Source organism: Arvicola amphibius, chromosome 11 (genome assembly GCF_903992535.2).
Source record: "Arvicola amphibius chromosome 11, mArvAmp1.2, whole genome shotgun sequence".
Lineage (NCBI taxonomy): Eukaryota > Metazoa > Chordata > Mammalia > Rodentia > Cricetidae > Arvicola > Arvicola amphibius.
In genome coordinates this window covers 118,460,008-118,477,474 of record NC_052057.2, presented here as the reverse complement: position 1 = coordinate 118,477,474, position 17,467 = coordinate 118,460,008, and the positions used below count along the sequence as shown (strand labels likewise).

General features: G+C 43.7%; 1 protein-coding gene across 1 annotated transcript in view; it reads right to left on the bottom strand.

Annotated features, from left to right (window-relative positions):
* The window catches only part of Rad54b (RAD54 homolog B), a 71,547-nt gene extending 60,721 nt beyond the window's left edge, over positions 1 to 10,826 (bottom strand). The window contains exons 1-3 of the mRNA XM_038348303.1: positions 10,736 to 10,826; positions 6,856 to 7,006; positions 3,767 to 3,878 (exon numbers count right to left, since the gene is read on the bottom strand). Coding sequence (XP_038204231.1) covers positions 3,767 to 3,878; positions 6,856 to 6,990 — 247 coding nt within the window. The 5' untranslated portion in view covers positions 6,991 to 7,006; positions 10,736 to 10,826. The remainder of the gene's footprint in view (positions 1 to 3,766; positions 3,879 to 6,855; positions 7,007 to 10,735) is intronic.
* Between the last annotated feature and the right edge of the window lie 6,641 nt (positions 10,827 to 17,467).

Genomic DNA, 17,467 nt, shown 5'->3' with positions numbered 1-17,467 from the left:
TGTGCCTTTACATGTTTGTCGCTGCCATTTTCTCCGGTGTCTGGCATGGTGTGAACGGGTGTGAGGGATCCCACTGCCTTGTTGGGACTAATGAGTCCTGGCCTTCAGCTGCTCTTCCCTCCTAGAGCCTTCTAATTAAAGTTACTAGAAGCTGTGCCTAGCTTAGAGGATCAGAGGATGGGATTTTCACTTGTTGGCCATTGACTGCAGTGTATTTAAGCCTACACGGTGCAAATAAAGAGGGGCTTTGGTATCAGTGTTTGAAGGTCTGCGTGTCGGTCTGTCTCTGCGTGTGTATTCTCAACCTCCAGCCCTGCCCGAAGCTCGCGAACTGGGGTCTAGTGCATAGAGCACAGACCAGGGCCGTGGTGTGCGGCAATTAGAGGTCCCCACCGAGATATCGGGAACTAGGGAACGCTGAGAGGTCGTCCTCGGAAGGTGAGGGTGGATTGGGGTATGTGTTAATCCTGACGTCCTTCGCTCATGCAGGCAGCAAGTCGAAGTCCAACGGAGAAAGAGGGGTAAGCGGACAGGGTTGTCCCCGGGGAATTAAGATGGTACACCCTCTGAAACAGGAGGCAGAAGGGTGAATTGATGGCCTCCAAAAGATAGAATGTATACAGCTCAAAAAGATAAATGTGTACAGATGTATGATATGTTGATTGTGTTGTCTTTTGTGTTCTGGACTGGAGAAAGACATTTGATTCTAGGAACTGCTAAGAAAGGTATTTTGACTTTAAAATATGGGCCTAAGGATTTGATGTTTTGGAAAAGAGGTTCTGCTTTTGTCGCCACAGATGAGAACCTGAGGATTTATTCGAGATTCATGTGGTTTGAATCACCGAGACCCCTGAAATGTTGCAGTAAATACCCCTAAGAATGCAGCGTCCCCGCTCAGCAGGAAGTAGCCAGACAGTTTGACAATGCTTAAATTCCCTAAAAGATTAAGTGGGGCCCCTTCAGTGGTTTCAGAGCAGTAAGCCTGCTTTCCTGAGTTCTGCTCCACTCCATGCACCGGTTTGGACCCAGAACGAAGGCAGCTGGAGCAGAGCTTTGCTAGGTGGCTGTGGTGGAAGGCACATTGCCTCAGCCCAGTCGGTGCCTAGCCTGGGGATGTCACAGCAGTGCCAGGAGTATCAGCAAATGCAACAAGTGCTGGAACTGAGACAAGCTGGAGCACAGACCCCACTGGGCTGCCCGAGAACGCAGCAGCGGGGCAAGGAGAAGGCAGTGGCAGTTCCAGGCTCTGCACGCCAAGAGTCTGCGGCAGAGCAAAACTGTGGCCTGAGCAACTGCTGGGGATGACCACTCCAGTGCTGCCTTGTTGGTTTGGGTACCAGCCATCATACCACTGCCAGTTAATGCAGCATATGGTCACTTAGCAACTCCTTCTGAGCCTGTTGGCCAGTAACTCAAACGTACTCTAGCTTTGGTTGCAAATACTACACAAACTATGAAGACTCCTACATAGACAGGCAACTTCTACAGAAGAGGGCCTCCCAAAGAGGGGTAAGGGTTTACTCTTCTGAGATGACCTAAGACAGGGTCTTCTGTTTTATAAAAAATTTAGGGAGGAGATGTTGGGACTAATGAGTCCTAGAACCTTCTAATTAAAAGTTACTAGAAGCTGTGCCTAGCTTAGAGGATCAGAGGATGGGATTTTCACCTGTTGACCATTGACTGCAAGCCTACATGGTGCTAATAGAGCGCAGACGGGGGCCGCGGTGCGCGGCACTGCCTGTAATGTAATTACCTATTGGAATTATGTAGTGTGATTATCTATTGGAATTACCCCCTCCTACTGGGCATTTTTACTTATGGACTATTTTGAAGATGGCTTCCTCATAAGCCATACCGTCTAACTGAAGTAATGATTTTATACAATAATGTTAATTTAAATAGAATTTTGATCATTAAGGATTTTTAACAAATATAGTAAAGAATTATGCAGGAAGTTAGTTTAGTGGAATAATTAATATAGGTAAACGTAGGGTATAGTGTTGAGCCCGCTCTTGATAAGGCGGGGGCTTCAGAGGATAGAAATAAGAACAAGAAAGTGGGGCTGGGGGCTGGAGAGATGGCTCAGAGTTTAAGAGCATTTCCTGCTCTTCCAAAGGTCCTGAGTTCAATTCCCAGCAACCACATGGTAGCTCACAACCATCTGTAATGTGGTTTGGTGCTCTCTTCTGGCATGCAGGCATACACACAGACAGAATATTGTATACATAATAAATAAATAAATAAATAAATAAATATTTTAAAAAACTGGGGCTGGAGAGATGGCTCAATGGTTAAGAGCACTGCCTGCTCTTCCAGAGGTCGTGAGTTCAATTCCCAGCAACCACATGGTGGCTCACAACCATCTGTACTGAGATCTGGCGCCCTCCTCTGGCGTGTGGGCATACATAGAGGCAGAATGTTGTATACATAATAAATAAATCTTTTTAAAAAAATCTTCTAAAAAAAATAAAAAATAATAAAAATGGATTAATGTAATAGCTAGCTAGAAATACACTTAAGCTATAGGCCAAATAGTATTGCAATTAATATGTTTTCTGTGTGATTATTTCGGGTCTGGGCAGTCAGAAATGAACAAGCAGCCCCCCCCCCTACAAATGGTGATGTAGGATTCCCCTCTGTATGCTGTAAATGTGTTTTATTGCCATTGGTTAATAAAGAAGCTGCTTTTGATCCAAACAGATGTAAAGAGAGCAGGCGGAGTCGAGGAGATGCCATGTAGCTGCCAAGAAGAAAGACGCCTGCTGGAGCCTGTTGAAACCTTGCCATGACCTTGTGGTGAAGTACAGATTAAGATATTAGAGCTAGCTAGCAATACGCCTAAGTGATTGGCCAAGCAGTGTTTTAACTGATACAGTTTCTGTGTGACTACTTTGGGTCTGGGCGGCTGGGAACAAACAAACGGTCTCCACCAACAGGGAAGAAGGGAAACATGGTAGAAGAACCGAACAGGAAAAGAATAGAGTAGATCAAGGAATAGAAAGAACGGTAAAAAGAAGAAAGTTTTTATCCCTTAGAAAAAAGTCTGTTTTTCTCACAGACTCTGCATCTGGTTTTCAGTCTCTGTGACCTGCAGAAGGCTGGGCCTTCCGCAGACCTTACCACAGACTCCAATAAAGTCCCAATTTATTTATTTCAAGTTTATCTTCTCAATCTTAGTATCAACATATTTACTACAGAATTTTAAACATAACTAATAGGTATTTGGGACTGTATCTGATCAATTTTCTGTAAATAGTCTTAGACATACACCTATTACAAAATATAAGATTTCAATTATGTTTTGGGGCTGTCTGATTGCTTACTTAGCAAGTGCTGGGGCTCAAACCCAGGGCCTTGCCATGCAGGGAAAACACTCTAACCACCAAGCTACAGTCTTCTAGATAAATGGTATAAATTTAACTTCTAAAGATAAACTTTAACAACAGATAATCTGAAGCAAAAAATCTAGTGATATTACATGAACAATTATCAGATTAACATCCATTTTTTAAAAATATTTATTATATATACAATATTCTGTCTGTATGTATGCCTGCAGGCCAGAAGAGGGCACCAGATCTTATTACAGATGGTTGTGAGCCACCATGTGGTTGCTGGGAATTGAACTCAGGACCTTTGAAAGAGCAGGCAGTGCTCTTAACCACTGAGCCATCTCTCCAGCCCCTAACATCCATTCTTGAATCATCATTTCTAGAGCACTGTGATGTGACGTTTAAGTATAAACACAGTAAAGCCATGGTCTTACCTGTATGAAGTGGGTCTACTCTAGTCCCGTGGCCCATTGCCCTAGTGCTGTCCTCCGTGGGCCGAAGATTTGAACTACACACACCTGGATCATCTTGTGACTGTTTAGCACCCTTAAAAAAACAGATTTTATACATGGATTAAATATAAGTCCCCACATGTTTACATAACAGGCTCCAAATTTAAAGCAAGCAGCCAGTTTCCACATATCTGCATTAGCAACAGGTACTGGGCAGGGAGGGGAGACTGCTCTTCCAGATCCTAGCTTCTCAAGTTGGAAGCCAGCCTAGGATAAATAACAAGTTCAAGGCCAACCTGAGCTACACAGCAATTCAAACCCATACTGTCTCAAACAATCAAGGGCTCAGTGATAGAGCACTTGCCTACAAAACACAAAACCTTGGGTTTAAAAACCAGTACCTTCAAGGGGAAGTTGAAACAAACCAAATACTCCTTAACTAATGAATGAAATGTATAAAACATAATTAATAAAAACAACAGAATATTAAGTGTTGGTAAAATAATATTCTCAAAGACACGGTTTACTGCCCCAAAATCTATAGATATGTTGCCATCTTATGTGGCAAAGGGGGCTCAGAGCTGCGTTAACAGACTTTAAAAGAGATTATCCTGGGGGCTGGAGAGATGGCTCAGAGGTTAAGAGCACTGGCTGCTCTTCCAGAGGTCCTGAGTTCAATTCCCAGCAACCACATGGTGGCTCACAACCATGTATGAGATCTGGTGCTCTCTTCTGGCAAGCAGGCATACATGCAGACTGAACATGTGATAATTTGTCTTTCTGTGTCTGGGTTACCTCACTCAAAATAATGTTTTCTTCTTCCATCCATTTTCCTGCAAAATTCAAGCTGTCATTATTTGTTTCTGCTGTGTAGTCTCCATTGTGTAAATATACCACATTTTCCTCATCCATTCTTCAATGGAGGGGCATTTAAGTTGTTTCCAGGTTCTGGCTATGACAAACAATGCTGCTATGAACACAGCTGAGCACATGTCCTTGTGGCACAATTGAGCATCCTTTGGATATATACCCAAAAGTTGTATTACTGGATCTTGAGGAAGGTTGTTTCCCAATTTTCTTGAGAAATCACCACACTGACATCCAAAGGGGTTGTACCAGCTTGCATTCCCACCAGCAATGCAGGAGTGTTCCCTTTTCCCCACAACCTCTCCAGCATAAGTTGTCATCAGTGTTTTTGATCTTGGCCATTCTTGCAGGTGTAAGATGGAATCTCAGAGTCGTTTTGATTTGCATTTCTCTGATGACTAAGGATGATGAACATTTCCTTAAGTGTCCTTCAGCCATTTTAGATAACTCTGCTGAGAATTCTCTGTTTAGGTCTGTACTCCATTTTTTTTAATTGGATTATGTGATCTTTTGGTGTCCAATTTCTTGAGTTCTTTGAATATTTTGGAGATTAGACCTCTGTCTGATGTGGGGTTAGTGAAGATCTTTTCCCATTCTGTAGGCTGTCATTTTGTCTTCTTGACCGTGTCCTTTGCTTTACAGAAGCTTTTCAGTTTCAGGAGGTCCCATTTATTGTTTCTCTCAGTGTCTGTGCTGCTGGGGTTATATTTAGGAAGTGGTTCCCTGTGCCAATCCGTTCAAGTGTACTTCCCTCTTTCTCTTCTATAAGGTTCAGTGTGGCTAGTTTTATGTTGAGGTCTTTGATCCATTTGGACTTGAGTTTTGTGCATGGAGATAGATATGGGTCTATTTTCATTTTTCTACATGTTGATATCCAGTTATGACAGCACCACTTGTTAAATATACTTTCTTTTTTCAATTTGATATTTTTTGCTTCTTTTTTGATATTTTTTTTGCTTCTTTATCAAAGATCAGGTGTTCAAAGATGTGTGGCTTGATATCCGGGTCTTCTATTTGGGTATATTGGTCCTCCTGTCTGTTCTTATGCCAGTACTAGGCTGTTTTCAGTACTGTAGCTCTGTAGTAGAGTTTGAAGACAGGGACTGTGATGGTTCCAGAAGTTCTTTTACTGCCCAGGATTGTTTTGGCTATCCTGGATATTTTGCTTTTCTGAATGAAGTTGAGTATCGTTCTTTCGAGGTCTTTGAAGAATTTCGCTGGGATTTTGATGGGCAAGTGTTTTTCTTAATCATTAACTTAAACCAGTCTACATGATTTCTAAAAACAAACTCATAAGTCCTAGCTGTGTGACACTTCTTGATTCCTATTTTCTATCCTCTGCAGCCCTTGCTTTATCGGGAGTGGGAACAACACTATATCTTACCTTACCTGTATTAATTTTCCCACTAAACTAACCTCTATCATAATCCTTCACTACATTTGTTAAAAACCTTACATCAAAGTTCTATTTAAACTAACGCTATTGTATAAAATCATTGCTTCAGTTAACAGCACAGCCTAGGAAGAAATCATTTTCATAATAATCCACAGGTAAAAATGCCCAGTAGGATGGGATATTTCCATGAGATAACCATACTACATGAGAGGCAGTGGGGATCCCCACACCCATTCACACCATGCCAGATGCCAGAGAAAAATGGCAGCAGCAAACACGGCACAGCCGAAGCCCTCAGGGCCTTGCCTATCTGAGATGGGAGAGGGGGGAAGAGGGAGAGACTGATTCACCATCACTGCCTAGCTTCCTAGGGGGCAGTCTCCTGAAGCTCGGCTGCCACCTGCAGTCCTCCAGCTCGGCCACCTACACTACTAACCAAGGCCATACTATTATTTCTAAGATTCTGGAAGAGTGTGTCAGAAGACACTCAAAGTTTAATAGGCAACAAGGTTTTACTTTCTGTTGTGGGTTTTCTTTTTCTTTTATTTATTTGATTGATTATGAGACAGTTTCACTACACAGACCAGGCTGGCCTGAACAAATTATGAAGCCTAAACTCCTACCTCAGCCTTCCAAGTGCTTGGATTACAGGCACGAGTCACCAGAACTAGTTTTAGGCTATACACACACACACTCACATACATACAACACATATGTATGTGTAAATATGCAAATAATATATTATATATAAATAAATCAAAATATATATTTCTTAATATTTACTTCATATTGATTCCCTTTTATTTACCTGAAATGATTTTACATCTGGACCCATCTCTGTGGTCTCTTTATTCAGACTTGTATTACTTCTTCCTGGAGGTATGAATTTTGGTTTTTTAAAGGAATTTGCCTGCACCTGACTTGGTGCTGCAGATCGTCTCATCTTCAGCAATACTCACCTGAAAAATACCCAAATAGAAACCATCCATGAGTGTGATTAGAACAACTGCCATAATTCCAGTCCCAAAAGATCTGACACCCTCTTCTGGCCTCTGGAGGCACCAAGTGTATGGTTGGTACACATGCATACATGGAGGCAAACAATCATACACACAAACTAAAAATCATCTTTCAATAAAGAGAATAAGACGTAAAAAACTTGGAGTTGCGGAGATGGTTCGTTCAGTGAATGCAGTGGCTGTGTGCGACCTGAGGCCCCGAGCTGGGAAGCAGCACCCACGTGAACGACACCGTAGAGGCAGCAGGCCGAGAGCGCTGCATCGCAGAGCTCACTATTAGCAGCTCCAGCCAAAACTCCACGACTACTGAGAGAACGACTATCTCAAACAACAAGGTGGATACGTGATTTAGAAAGACATCTCAGCATCAACTTCTGCCCTCCCACACACACGGGGGGGGGGGGGGAGGGGGGGAGTAGATACTGAAACTTTCAGTAGCTAAGAGCTACTAAAAAGAATTTCAAGGTTTAGATTGAATTGTGTCAGCTTGAGCATGTCAATTTAGATAATGCTATAATATCTGCTCTAATTTAAAAGTAAAAATCTAAAGAAAAAGTTATCCACATATACGTATCAAGAATGTTACACTTTAAGATCCCATTAATTCATTAAACACATGGTAATACCAACAATGTTTGCTTTCGTCACCATTCTTGCGGTGGTTTATATAAAAATGGGCCCCATAGGCTCAGATATTTGAATACCTGGTCCCCAGTCAGTGAAACTACTTGGGAACTAGGTATGGCCTAGGTGGGGGAGGTGTGTCACTGGGAGTAGGGTTTGAGGTTTCAAAAGCCAGCACTATTGCTTTGTCTCTCTGCCTGTGGTTGTGGATCAAGTAAATCTCACGGTCCATAATGGTCCATAACTTTAATCCCAGTATTCCAGCACTTAGGAGGCAGAGGCAGGTGGATCTCTGTGAGTTCAGGGCCAGACTGGTCTACAAAGAGTTACAAGGCAATCAAAGCTATGCGTATCATAGTACACACACACACACACACACACACACACACACAGTCATACATATCCACACAATATAACAATATAACAAGTGTAAAATCACGACTTTCAAATTGTTTTCTTTGGGCCTATATAAGGGCCTATTTAAGGTACACATAAAATGAATCATTGGACTGGCAAGACAACTCAGTAGGTCAAGGCACTTACCAAGACACCTGATGACCAATTCCTGGAATCCACACATGTTGAGGAAGGAGAGCCAACTCCCACAAGCTGTCCTCTAATTTTCACATGTGCATCATGGCACATGCATACCCAGACACACAGACACACACTCATAAATAAGTGTAAATAGATTTTTAAGAAATATGAACAAATTTCAAAATACTAGCAAAACACGTTCTATGACATTAACAATAATTTCCTCTGCATGTCAGAATAGCGATTTTTATTCTGAGAGTTTCCTTTTTAGTTTGTTTTGTTTTTTGAGACAGGGTTTCTCTGTAGCTTTGGAGCCTATCGTAGAACTCACTCTGTAGACAGGTTAGCCTCAAATTCACAGAGATCCGCCTGTTTCTGCCTCCCTAGTGCTGGGATTAAAGGCGTGCACCACCTCGGCCCAGCTAGGTTTTCGTAATAATTTATTTAAGCTTATTTATGCGCATTGGTGTGAAGGTGTCAGATCCCCTGTAACTGGAGTTAGACAGTTGTGAGCTGCCATGTGGGTGCTGGGAACTGAACCTGGGTCTTCTGGAAGAGTAGCCAGTGTTCTTAACTGAGTCATCTCCCCACCCCCATGAGTTCTTTTCTGTGTACTTCAAATTCCCACAACGAAGATGTTATTTTTATAATAAACTACCACTCTTTAAATGTGCCATATTTTGTTCAATCTAAAATGCCACCGATTTTCAGACATTATTTTATAAATTCAAGAAAAAAATCAGTCCATCATTGCTTTGACAGCTGAAATACTGGGATTAAAGTTATGGACCATTATGGACCATGAGATTTACTTGATCCACAACCACAGGCAGAGAGACAAAGCAATAGTGCTGGCTTTTGAAACCTCAAACCCCACTCCCAGTGACATACCTCTCCCACCTAGGCCATACCTAGTTCCCAAGTAGTTTCACTGACTGGGAACCAGGTATTCAAATATCTGAGCTTATGGGGCCCATTTTTATATAAACCACCACAATTTCATCCATGTTAAATTTGAATACATAACTACTTATGTAAGCTGTTAAGGGGGGGCTGGAGAGATGGCTCAGCGGTTAAGAGCACTGACTGCTCTTCCAGAGGTTCTGAGTTCAATTCCCAGCAACCACATGGTGGTTTACAGCCATCTTTAATGAGATCTGGTGCCCTCTTCTGGCCAGCAAGCATACAGACAGAATACTGTATACATAATAAATAAATCTTAAAAAAAAAAAAAAAAAAAAAAAAAAAAAAAAAGCTGTTAAGGGTTTAAAAGGTGGGTGGTGCTCATGCTCTGGTTTCTTCAGATGTAACCATCTCTACTAGCACAATCTTAAAGCAAATCATGAAGCTGATGGTTTGCTAATCTAATGTGCTGATGTGTGGCAAGGAAACTACAGAAATCCGTTCACTGCCTTGTTTTCTGAGACACAGGCTCTCTGTATCCCAGGCTGGCTTTGAACTTGGTATCTTCCCCATCTCCTGTCAAGCTCTAGCTGGTTTGTAAGTGAGTTTTGTTGAGACCTTTTTCACAGGCCCTAGGAATAAAGCTACTTGGCCACTGAAATGCTGTGATGTATGAGCCATGTGACTTGCACCGGCTTCAGTTCTCCCAGGGAAAAGGCAAAACCAGGCTGACACCTGAACCACACCATGTGGCCTTAATTAGTGGACAATGCAGTGCAGGGATTAAGAACACATCTTTGAAGGCGAATGCCTGCATATAAATGGCTGGGAAGAATGGCCTTCCCAGCACATGATTCTGCAGTTAACTTCAATCTGCTTCCTCACGTGCCTTAACCACACTTGAGCACACGACTATGAGATTAAACAACTCAAGAATTTAGAATAAAACGACTCACAGTAAGTTCTCAACACTTTCTGTAATATTACTACTACCTATAATTACCGCTGTCTGTGTGATCCACAAAGTCCTGTCAGAGTAGGGACGACCAAGGTCCCACCGCAGGAGAGACAGGAGGATGTGGTTCTGCCTGCAGGATCCTAACCAGAATCTGCGCCTTCCTCTGGACTTCACTGAGGGTGTGTGTAAACTCTAGGATGCAGGAAAATGAATTAAACACCACCAGCTAGCAACATACCTCCCTCGCTGTTTCAGCTTTTCGGTTTCTAGCTACATTAGGAAATAAGATTTCCACTTTATACTGTAAATTCCCCTTAAACTTTGGGACTCCAGTCCACCTGCCTACAAATTAATTAATTGGGGGGGGGGTGTTGGGGGCGGGGCTAGAAAGAACCAGTGGGTAAGAAAAATCGCCTAAGGTGGGCGCTGGGTGGTTCTATGTCCTCAGACTGTCACCTGCCTGGACGCGCCTTCTCGGGCCCAGGGCGGTCCCCGGGGACAGGGGCACGGGTGACCGGCCTCCCCGCGGGGCCCGCCCTCCGCTCCACCCCAGCCAGCGCGGAGGCTCCCGCCTTGCCTCCAGGACCGGCGCCATCCGGCACCAGGCCCCGCGCGCGCCTTCCCGGGCCCCCGCGGCAGACACCTACCGCACAGCGACGGAAACCGCGAGCGCCCCGCGGGTCACGACGCCCTCCGCCGACCGGCTCAAGTCTCCCGCGTTCACACAGCCAATCGCCGGCCGGGCGCCGAGCATGCGCACTACCGCGCGGCGGCGCTCCGCCCCCTGACTCTAATTGGACACCGTTTCCCGTGCCTCGCTGCTCAGGCGTCTTCACTTTCTCTTTTACTTGCGTTCTGGTTTGATTCCCGTTGGCTGCTAGGTCTAAAACATACTATTTTGGCTCCGATTCCCAGTCTTCAGATTCTAACTGAGGCGAAAAACAGTACGATGTATGTGGACAGAAATCAGCAATTTATGATTTGGATCATAGAAATGTGTGCACCGTAAGGTACACGGAATCCTGTTACTCATTCATATGACATTGATTAGATACAGCCTCTAAGATGTTTACAAACCCTTTTAAGTCCGAGAAGTGTGAAAGTAGAGGTCTCTGATGAGAGCTCTGGCTGCTGCAGGTGACAGAGTGAAGCTATTGTCTCTGCCCCACTCCGTTGCCACTAGGGGGTGCCTCCCTTTCCAGAAGCTGTCAGAAAACCGTGCCCATCCTTCCATATGGTCCTCTCTTGATGATGGTTCAGGATGCAACTGAGAACAGGAAAAAAACAAATGTCTGCAAGGGATATTTGTGATATTATTATTATTATTTGTACTTTAATAAACAAAGCTTTTCTGAAGATCGGGGTGCAAAGCTAAGCACTAGAGGACAAGCAGTGGTGGCTCACACCTTTAATACCAGGATTTGGGTGACAGAGGCAAACGGATCTCTGTGAGTTCGAGGCTACCCTGGGCTACACAAGATTGATCCAGAGACAGATCCAAGTGGTAGTGGCTCACACCTTTAATCCCAGTATTTGGGAGTCACATACCTTTAATCCCAGCACTAGAAAGGTAGAGACAGGAGTGATATGGTTGGGCCGAGAGGGGAATATAAAGGGGAAGAGACAGGAACTCACCTGAACGCAGCATCTGAGGTTTGGTGAAGACAGCACCATCTAGGTAGTCCGAGCATTGGTAGTGGTAAGTATCTCTGGTGGCTGACTGTTCTGCTTCTCTGACCTTTAACCCTATATCTGTCTCTGGGTTTTTGTTATTTGTGTTACAGAGCTAATTTATAGGAAACGTATTTTCTCCATCACTAGTTGAGCTCATCCCACAATGCCGTCATTCAGATTTGAGGAAGAAAATAAATGGAAGTCCAAGCTGATGACAGAACACTTACTGAAGTTCTGAGTCTTCCCCAGAGGCACTAGCACCTAATATCTAACAACTTCAGAAGTAACTATCTTTCTATGTGTTTCCTTTTTTTTTACAGGACAGTAAATAGAGTCACAAGCAAAAATGAACAAGTGACATCACAGCTCTCTCTCCCACTTTGTTTGTTTTTCAAGACAGGGTTTCTCTGTGGCTTTGGAGCCTGTCCTGGAACTAGCTCTTGTAGACCAGGCTGGTCTCGAACTCACAGAGATCCGCCTGCCTCTGCCTCCCGAGAGCTGGGTTTAAAGGCGTGCACCACCACCACTGCCAGGCTCCCCACTCCTCTTCCAGGACAGTGCTTTGCTTTCTCCCCATTTCTCCTTTCTCTTTTGTTTTCTTTGAGATGGAGCCCTAGCCCAGGCTCATTCGGAAGCCCTAGTGCAGGGGGAGGATGACCTTGAGTCTGAGTATCCCACCCCCACTTCCCAAGTGCTGCAATTATACTTTCTCTTTCTTGCCTTGTTCAAATCATAAGTCTCTGTATCCTGCACCAAGCTTTACATTTTGAAGGGACGTACTCTTTGGCTCTTAGGAAAGTCAATTTAAACCAGGTACGGTGGCATACATGTATAATCCCAACGCGCAAGAGGTTAAGGCAGGAGGATTACCATGAGTGAAAGGACAGCCTGGGCTCCATAGCAAGACTCTGTCTCAAAAGTATAAATAAATAAGTTAAAATAGTCTTGTTAAAATGGCATATAGTCACAATTGTACACACTACCAGGTAATATAGATGCTTTCATTCATGCGTGTACTGTATGTTCAGTTTAAACACATGGACCTCTTTAAATTCTTATGGTTTTTCAGGATGAAAACGTCCCAAACCCCTCCTTCCGCCTTCCCAAGATGTTGTGTGCACAACTCTCTGCAGCCACCCTATTACACAGCTCATGCTAAAACTTCTTTTAGATTCCTGAGTGGAAACAAGAGCTTCTGAAAACAGTTTCTTCATTTTATTAGGGTTCACTTCATCTGAAAGGCTACAGGTGCAAAAATTAGATAAAGGCTTTTTCCCCCCTTTCTATTTTTTGGAGTTTCTCTGTGTAGACTTGTGGAACTCACTCTGTAGATCATGCTGGCCTGGAACTCAGAAATCTGCCTGCTTCTGCCTCCCGAGTGCTGGTATTAAAGGTGTGTGCCGCCACCACTCGGCACTGTACACAGACTTTAACGTTGTGATAGTCTACAGTTTCAAGTACAACGCAAACCACTTAGTAAGTTCTCAACCCCTTTCTACTTCATACTTTCCTATTTTTAATTTTTTAGAAAATGTGGCCCAGGACTGCTAAGCAAAAGGCGGAACAGCAGGCTGGCTGGTTTGTGGAAGGACCTAACACATCATTACCCTCTAGGAAAGACGCTAATAGAGGAAGGGCCTCACCATGAGGACCTCTTAGTGGAGGAGCATGACAAGGGCTGCAGCACAGTGTACCAGAAACAAAACAGAGCCGCCGCGGAAGGAAAAGAGCTCTCACTTAGAACCTGGAGAGCTTCCTTAAGAACAGTTAAGAGAGAACCATCATGGACAGGATGGTATAATAAGGGACGTCCCAAGAAGAAAGTCTTCAGAGAAAATCCCCCAAACAAAGGAAGATATCCGGTTCTTATAATTAGGGAGTGGGGGAGTATCTTACACCACCTGACGTAGTTTGGGACCGCCTATGTTGACAGTGGAGGAGCCAGTAAGACTATAAACTGGAGGCTGTAGACCCTCCGTACAAACCCCTAGGAAGAGCACTGGGGGTGGGACGTGGGGCATCTGATCCTTCAGGCTGTGGCTGGCCCCTATGCTGACCAGCTTCTTAAAGGAGCAACAAGACTAATTTAACACCTATTTTCAACAGAGTTGTACTAAGTTGCCCAGGCAAGCCTGGAACTTGTAATCCTCCAGCCTCAGTCACTATGCCTGGCTCGAGGCATTCAAAATACATCATACATTCCCACTGACGACTGTGCTATAGACAACCAGAGCTAATTCCTATTAACACCACAATCCTAGGTCATCTCTGCTGGCTGGGGAGTCGGCCATCTCCTCTCCTGTGTGGTCTCTGTACTGCCCCAGCTGTCTCCTAGGTTTATGTTACAATAAACACCTATGATGTGTGCCTTCCGAGTCATACTTCCTCTCACACACATCATTAGCTGTCTTATATGCCAGGATATGCATTTCTTTAAAAGCTTCAGATAATTGTGGTCACATCACAGAGTAAGTTAATGAATCACAACACCAGCACTAGCACATAGCGCTCCTTGATTACTAATTTTCTTAGATTTCCACCAAAATCAGTTTCGGAAAAAAAAGTTTCACATGCTACTGGAGTTATTCAGATGCCATAGTTAGCCAGGAAATAGCAACCGTATCATTCTGAAGTCTTCAGCCATCCAACCGCACCAGCCCCAGAGAAAGCAACTTCAAGCAGCTGCTGGGGGAGGTGGGTAGATCAGGTTGCTTTACTTCAAAGCAATCAGACAGTTCTTGCGAAGCCTTCCTAGCAAGAGTCACCGCAGAGCAAACACCGTTCCCCAACTCTCTGGTTCTTTTTCAAGATCTTTCTCAAGACCTTGGGAACAATTTTTAAAAACTAGGTTTTCATTTTGATTTGGTTTTGCTGTTGTTCTTCGGTATGTGTGTGTTTGTGCGCACATGTGCGTGATGTTTGTAATCCCAGCACTTGGAAGGCAGAAGGATTCCAAGTTAGAGGCGAGCCAGCCTGCAAAGCAAGATGGTGTCTGGGGGGGTGGGGGAGGGGGCGCAATACAAAACAAAATACCCACATATTTCACTTTTATTTTGCTTTAAAATGAAAACTATGCAAAAACTTAATGACACACTAACAATAATCAAGTTGTCAAACTTACATTTCGCAGACTTGGAAGATGGCTCGGTTGGTAGTGCTAGCCACATACGCGTGAGGGACTGAGTTTGGATCCTTATCACCTACATAAAGTCAGGCAGGCACAGGTATACACACGTGGAATCCTAGTGCTAGGGAATAGAGACACTAAGATCCCTGGAGCTCACCAGCCAGTCAGCCTTGCCAAATCTGTGAACTCCAAGTTCAGTAAGAGATTCTGTGTCAAAAAATTAGGAGTGAACCAGAGAGACAGCTCAGGAGGTAAAGGTGCCTGCCATCAACCCAGACAACTGAGTTCAACCCCTGAGACCCACATGGTAGAGAGAACTGGTTCCCAAACACACTGTTCTCTGACCTACACACACACACACACACACACACAACGAACACATATAAAATCAATGTAGTTTAATGTCGTTTTGTTTTTTACCCCCAGTAAGGAGAGGGCAGAAGGGCTGGCTCCATGGTTGAGAGTGCTTGCTGCTCTAAATTATAGAGGACATGAGTTTGGGTCCCAGGACCAACACAGTAGATCACGACTGCCTGTATCTCCAACTCCAGAAGGATCCCTGCCTCTGACCTTCTTGGACACCTGCATTTGAGTGCACAATACCCACACATACCCAATTTTTTATTAAATCTCTAAGAAAATGGTACAACCACAAATCTTACCATAAAATTTTTTTTCATACATATATATACATATGTGTGTGTATATATATCTATATCTCTATCTATCTATCTATCTATCTATCTATCTATCTATCTATCTATCTATCTATATCTTTGTTTTGTTCTTTTTCCAGACAGGGTTTGTCTGTGTAGCCCTGGATGACCTGGAACTCACTTCTCTAGAGCAGGCTGACCTGAAACTCGCTCTGTAGACCAGGCTAGCCTTGAACTCACAGAGATCGGCCTGCCTCAACCTCCCAAGTGCTGGGATTAAAGAAGTGCACCATACCACCGGGAAAACATTTTAATTCTAAGAAACAGATCATAAGTTGCTTCAGTCCTCCCACAGATCAATGGAAGCTCAAGATGCACACTCTACAGGGACACTAGCACCTGCTCTCTCTGGTGTTGAGGCCAACGTCACCTGCCAACAATTCCCTGGTTCCCCACTGGTCCTCCATTCACCTGATACGTTGCAGCTTCTGCTATACTCCAGTCTGTGTCATTTCTCTAAATTAGATGGTTACATCCCCTTTAACATCTTGCTCATTATTTCTTTTTAAAGGTTTTTTTTTATTTGATACAGGGTCCCACTATGTCATCCTGACTGGCCTGAAACTAGCTGTATAGACCAGGCTGGCCTCGAACACACTGCTCTACCTCTGCCTTTTCAGTGCAGGACTGAATGAGCTGTCACCACGGCCATCATATAATTTTGTTATTTTTTTTAAATATTTATTTATTTATTATGTATACAATATTCTGTCTGTGTGCATGTCTGCAGGCCAGAAGAGGGCACCAGACCTCTTTACAGATGGTTGTGAGCCACCATGTGGTTGCCGGGAATTGAACTCAGGACCTTTGGAAGAGCAGGCAATGCTCTTAACCACTGAGCCATCTCTCTGGCCCCAATTTTGTTATTTTTTAAGATTTTTGTTTTTGTTTGAGAGAGGATCTCACTGTACCTCCAGTTAGCCTGGAACTCACAGGGATCTGCCTGCCTCTGCCTCCCAAGTGCTGAGATTAAAAATGTATACCACCACACCTGCTTCTAAATTTATAAAACTAAAAATTGGCATATATTTTTCACCTTAGCCTTCATTTAAAGTAGTTCCCCAAAAAGTTGTTACTTAGTCTAACATTATAAAAGTGGCATTAAGAATCCCTCCCATTTTATCTATTTAGATATTGAAAGTAGCTATTGTAAAGCACCCACAATACAATTGGATTGGAACATATTGGTTGGGTTAAGAGTTCTAGGTCATTTCATACTTATACACTTAGGACTTCATTATTGTTCTTTTTCTTAAAGCTTTTTACTTTTTAAATTTTATTTATTTATTACGTATACAGTGTTCTGTCTGCATGCCGGAAGAGGGAACCGGATCGAATTACAGATGCTTGTTAGCCACCATGTGGTTGCTGGGAATTGAACTCAGTACCTCTGGAAGAGCAGCCCGTGCTCTTAACCTCTGAGCCATCTCTTCAACCCCCCATTATTGTTCTTTTAAGGACACTATTTACACGATTGTTTTCTTTACTATCTTGTACTTTTCCTGAGGGTAGGGGATAACCTTGCTATAGGACTGGCGAGACGGCTCAGTGGCCACACGGAAGCCACATCAGAAAGGGAGAGTGTGAACGCCGTCCAGTTGTCCTCTGACCTACAGACATGCATGACAGACATGCTTCCTCTTCCCCATACCACACAGACACACAATAATAGTAACTACATAAGACATAAAAACGTTGTCCTCTGACCTACACAGACATGCACAGCAGACATGCTTCCTCTTCCCCATACCACACAGACACACACTAAGGCGCATGGACCACGGGCCATGTCCAGGTGTGTTCTAGTTCTTGATCTCCTTCTGTAGGTTTTCCCAAGCTGTTGTAAAAAGCAATAAAACTAA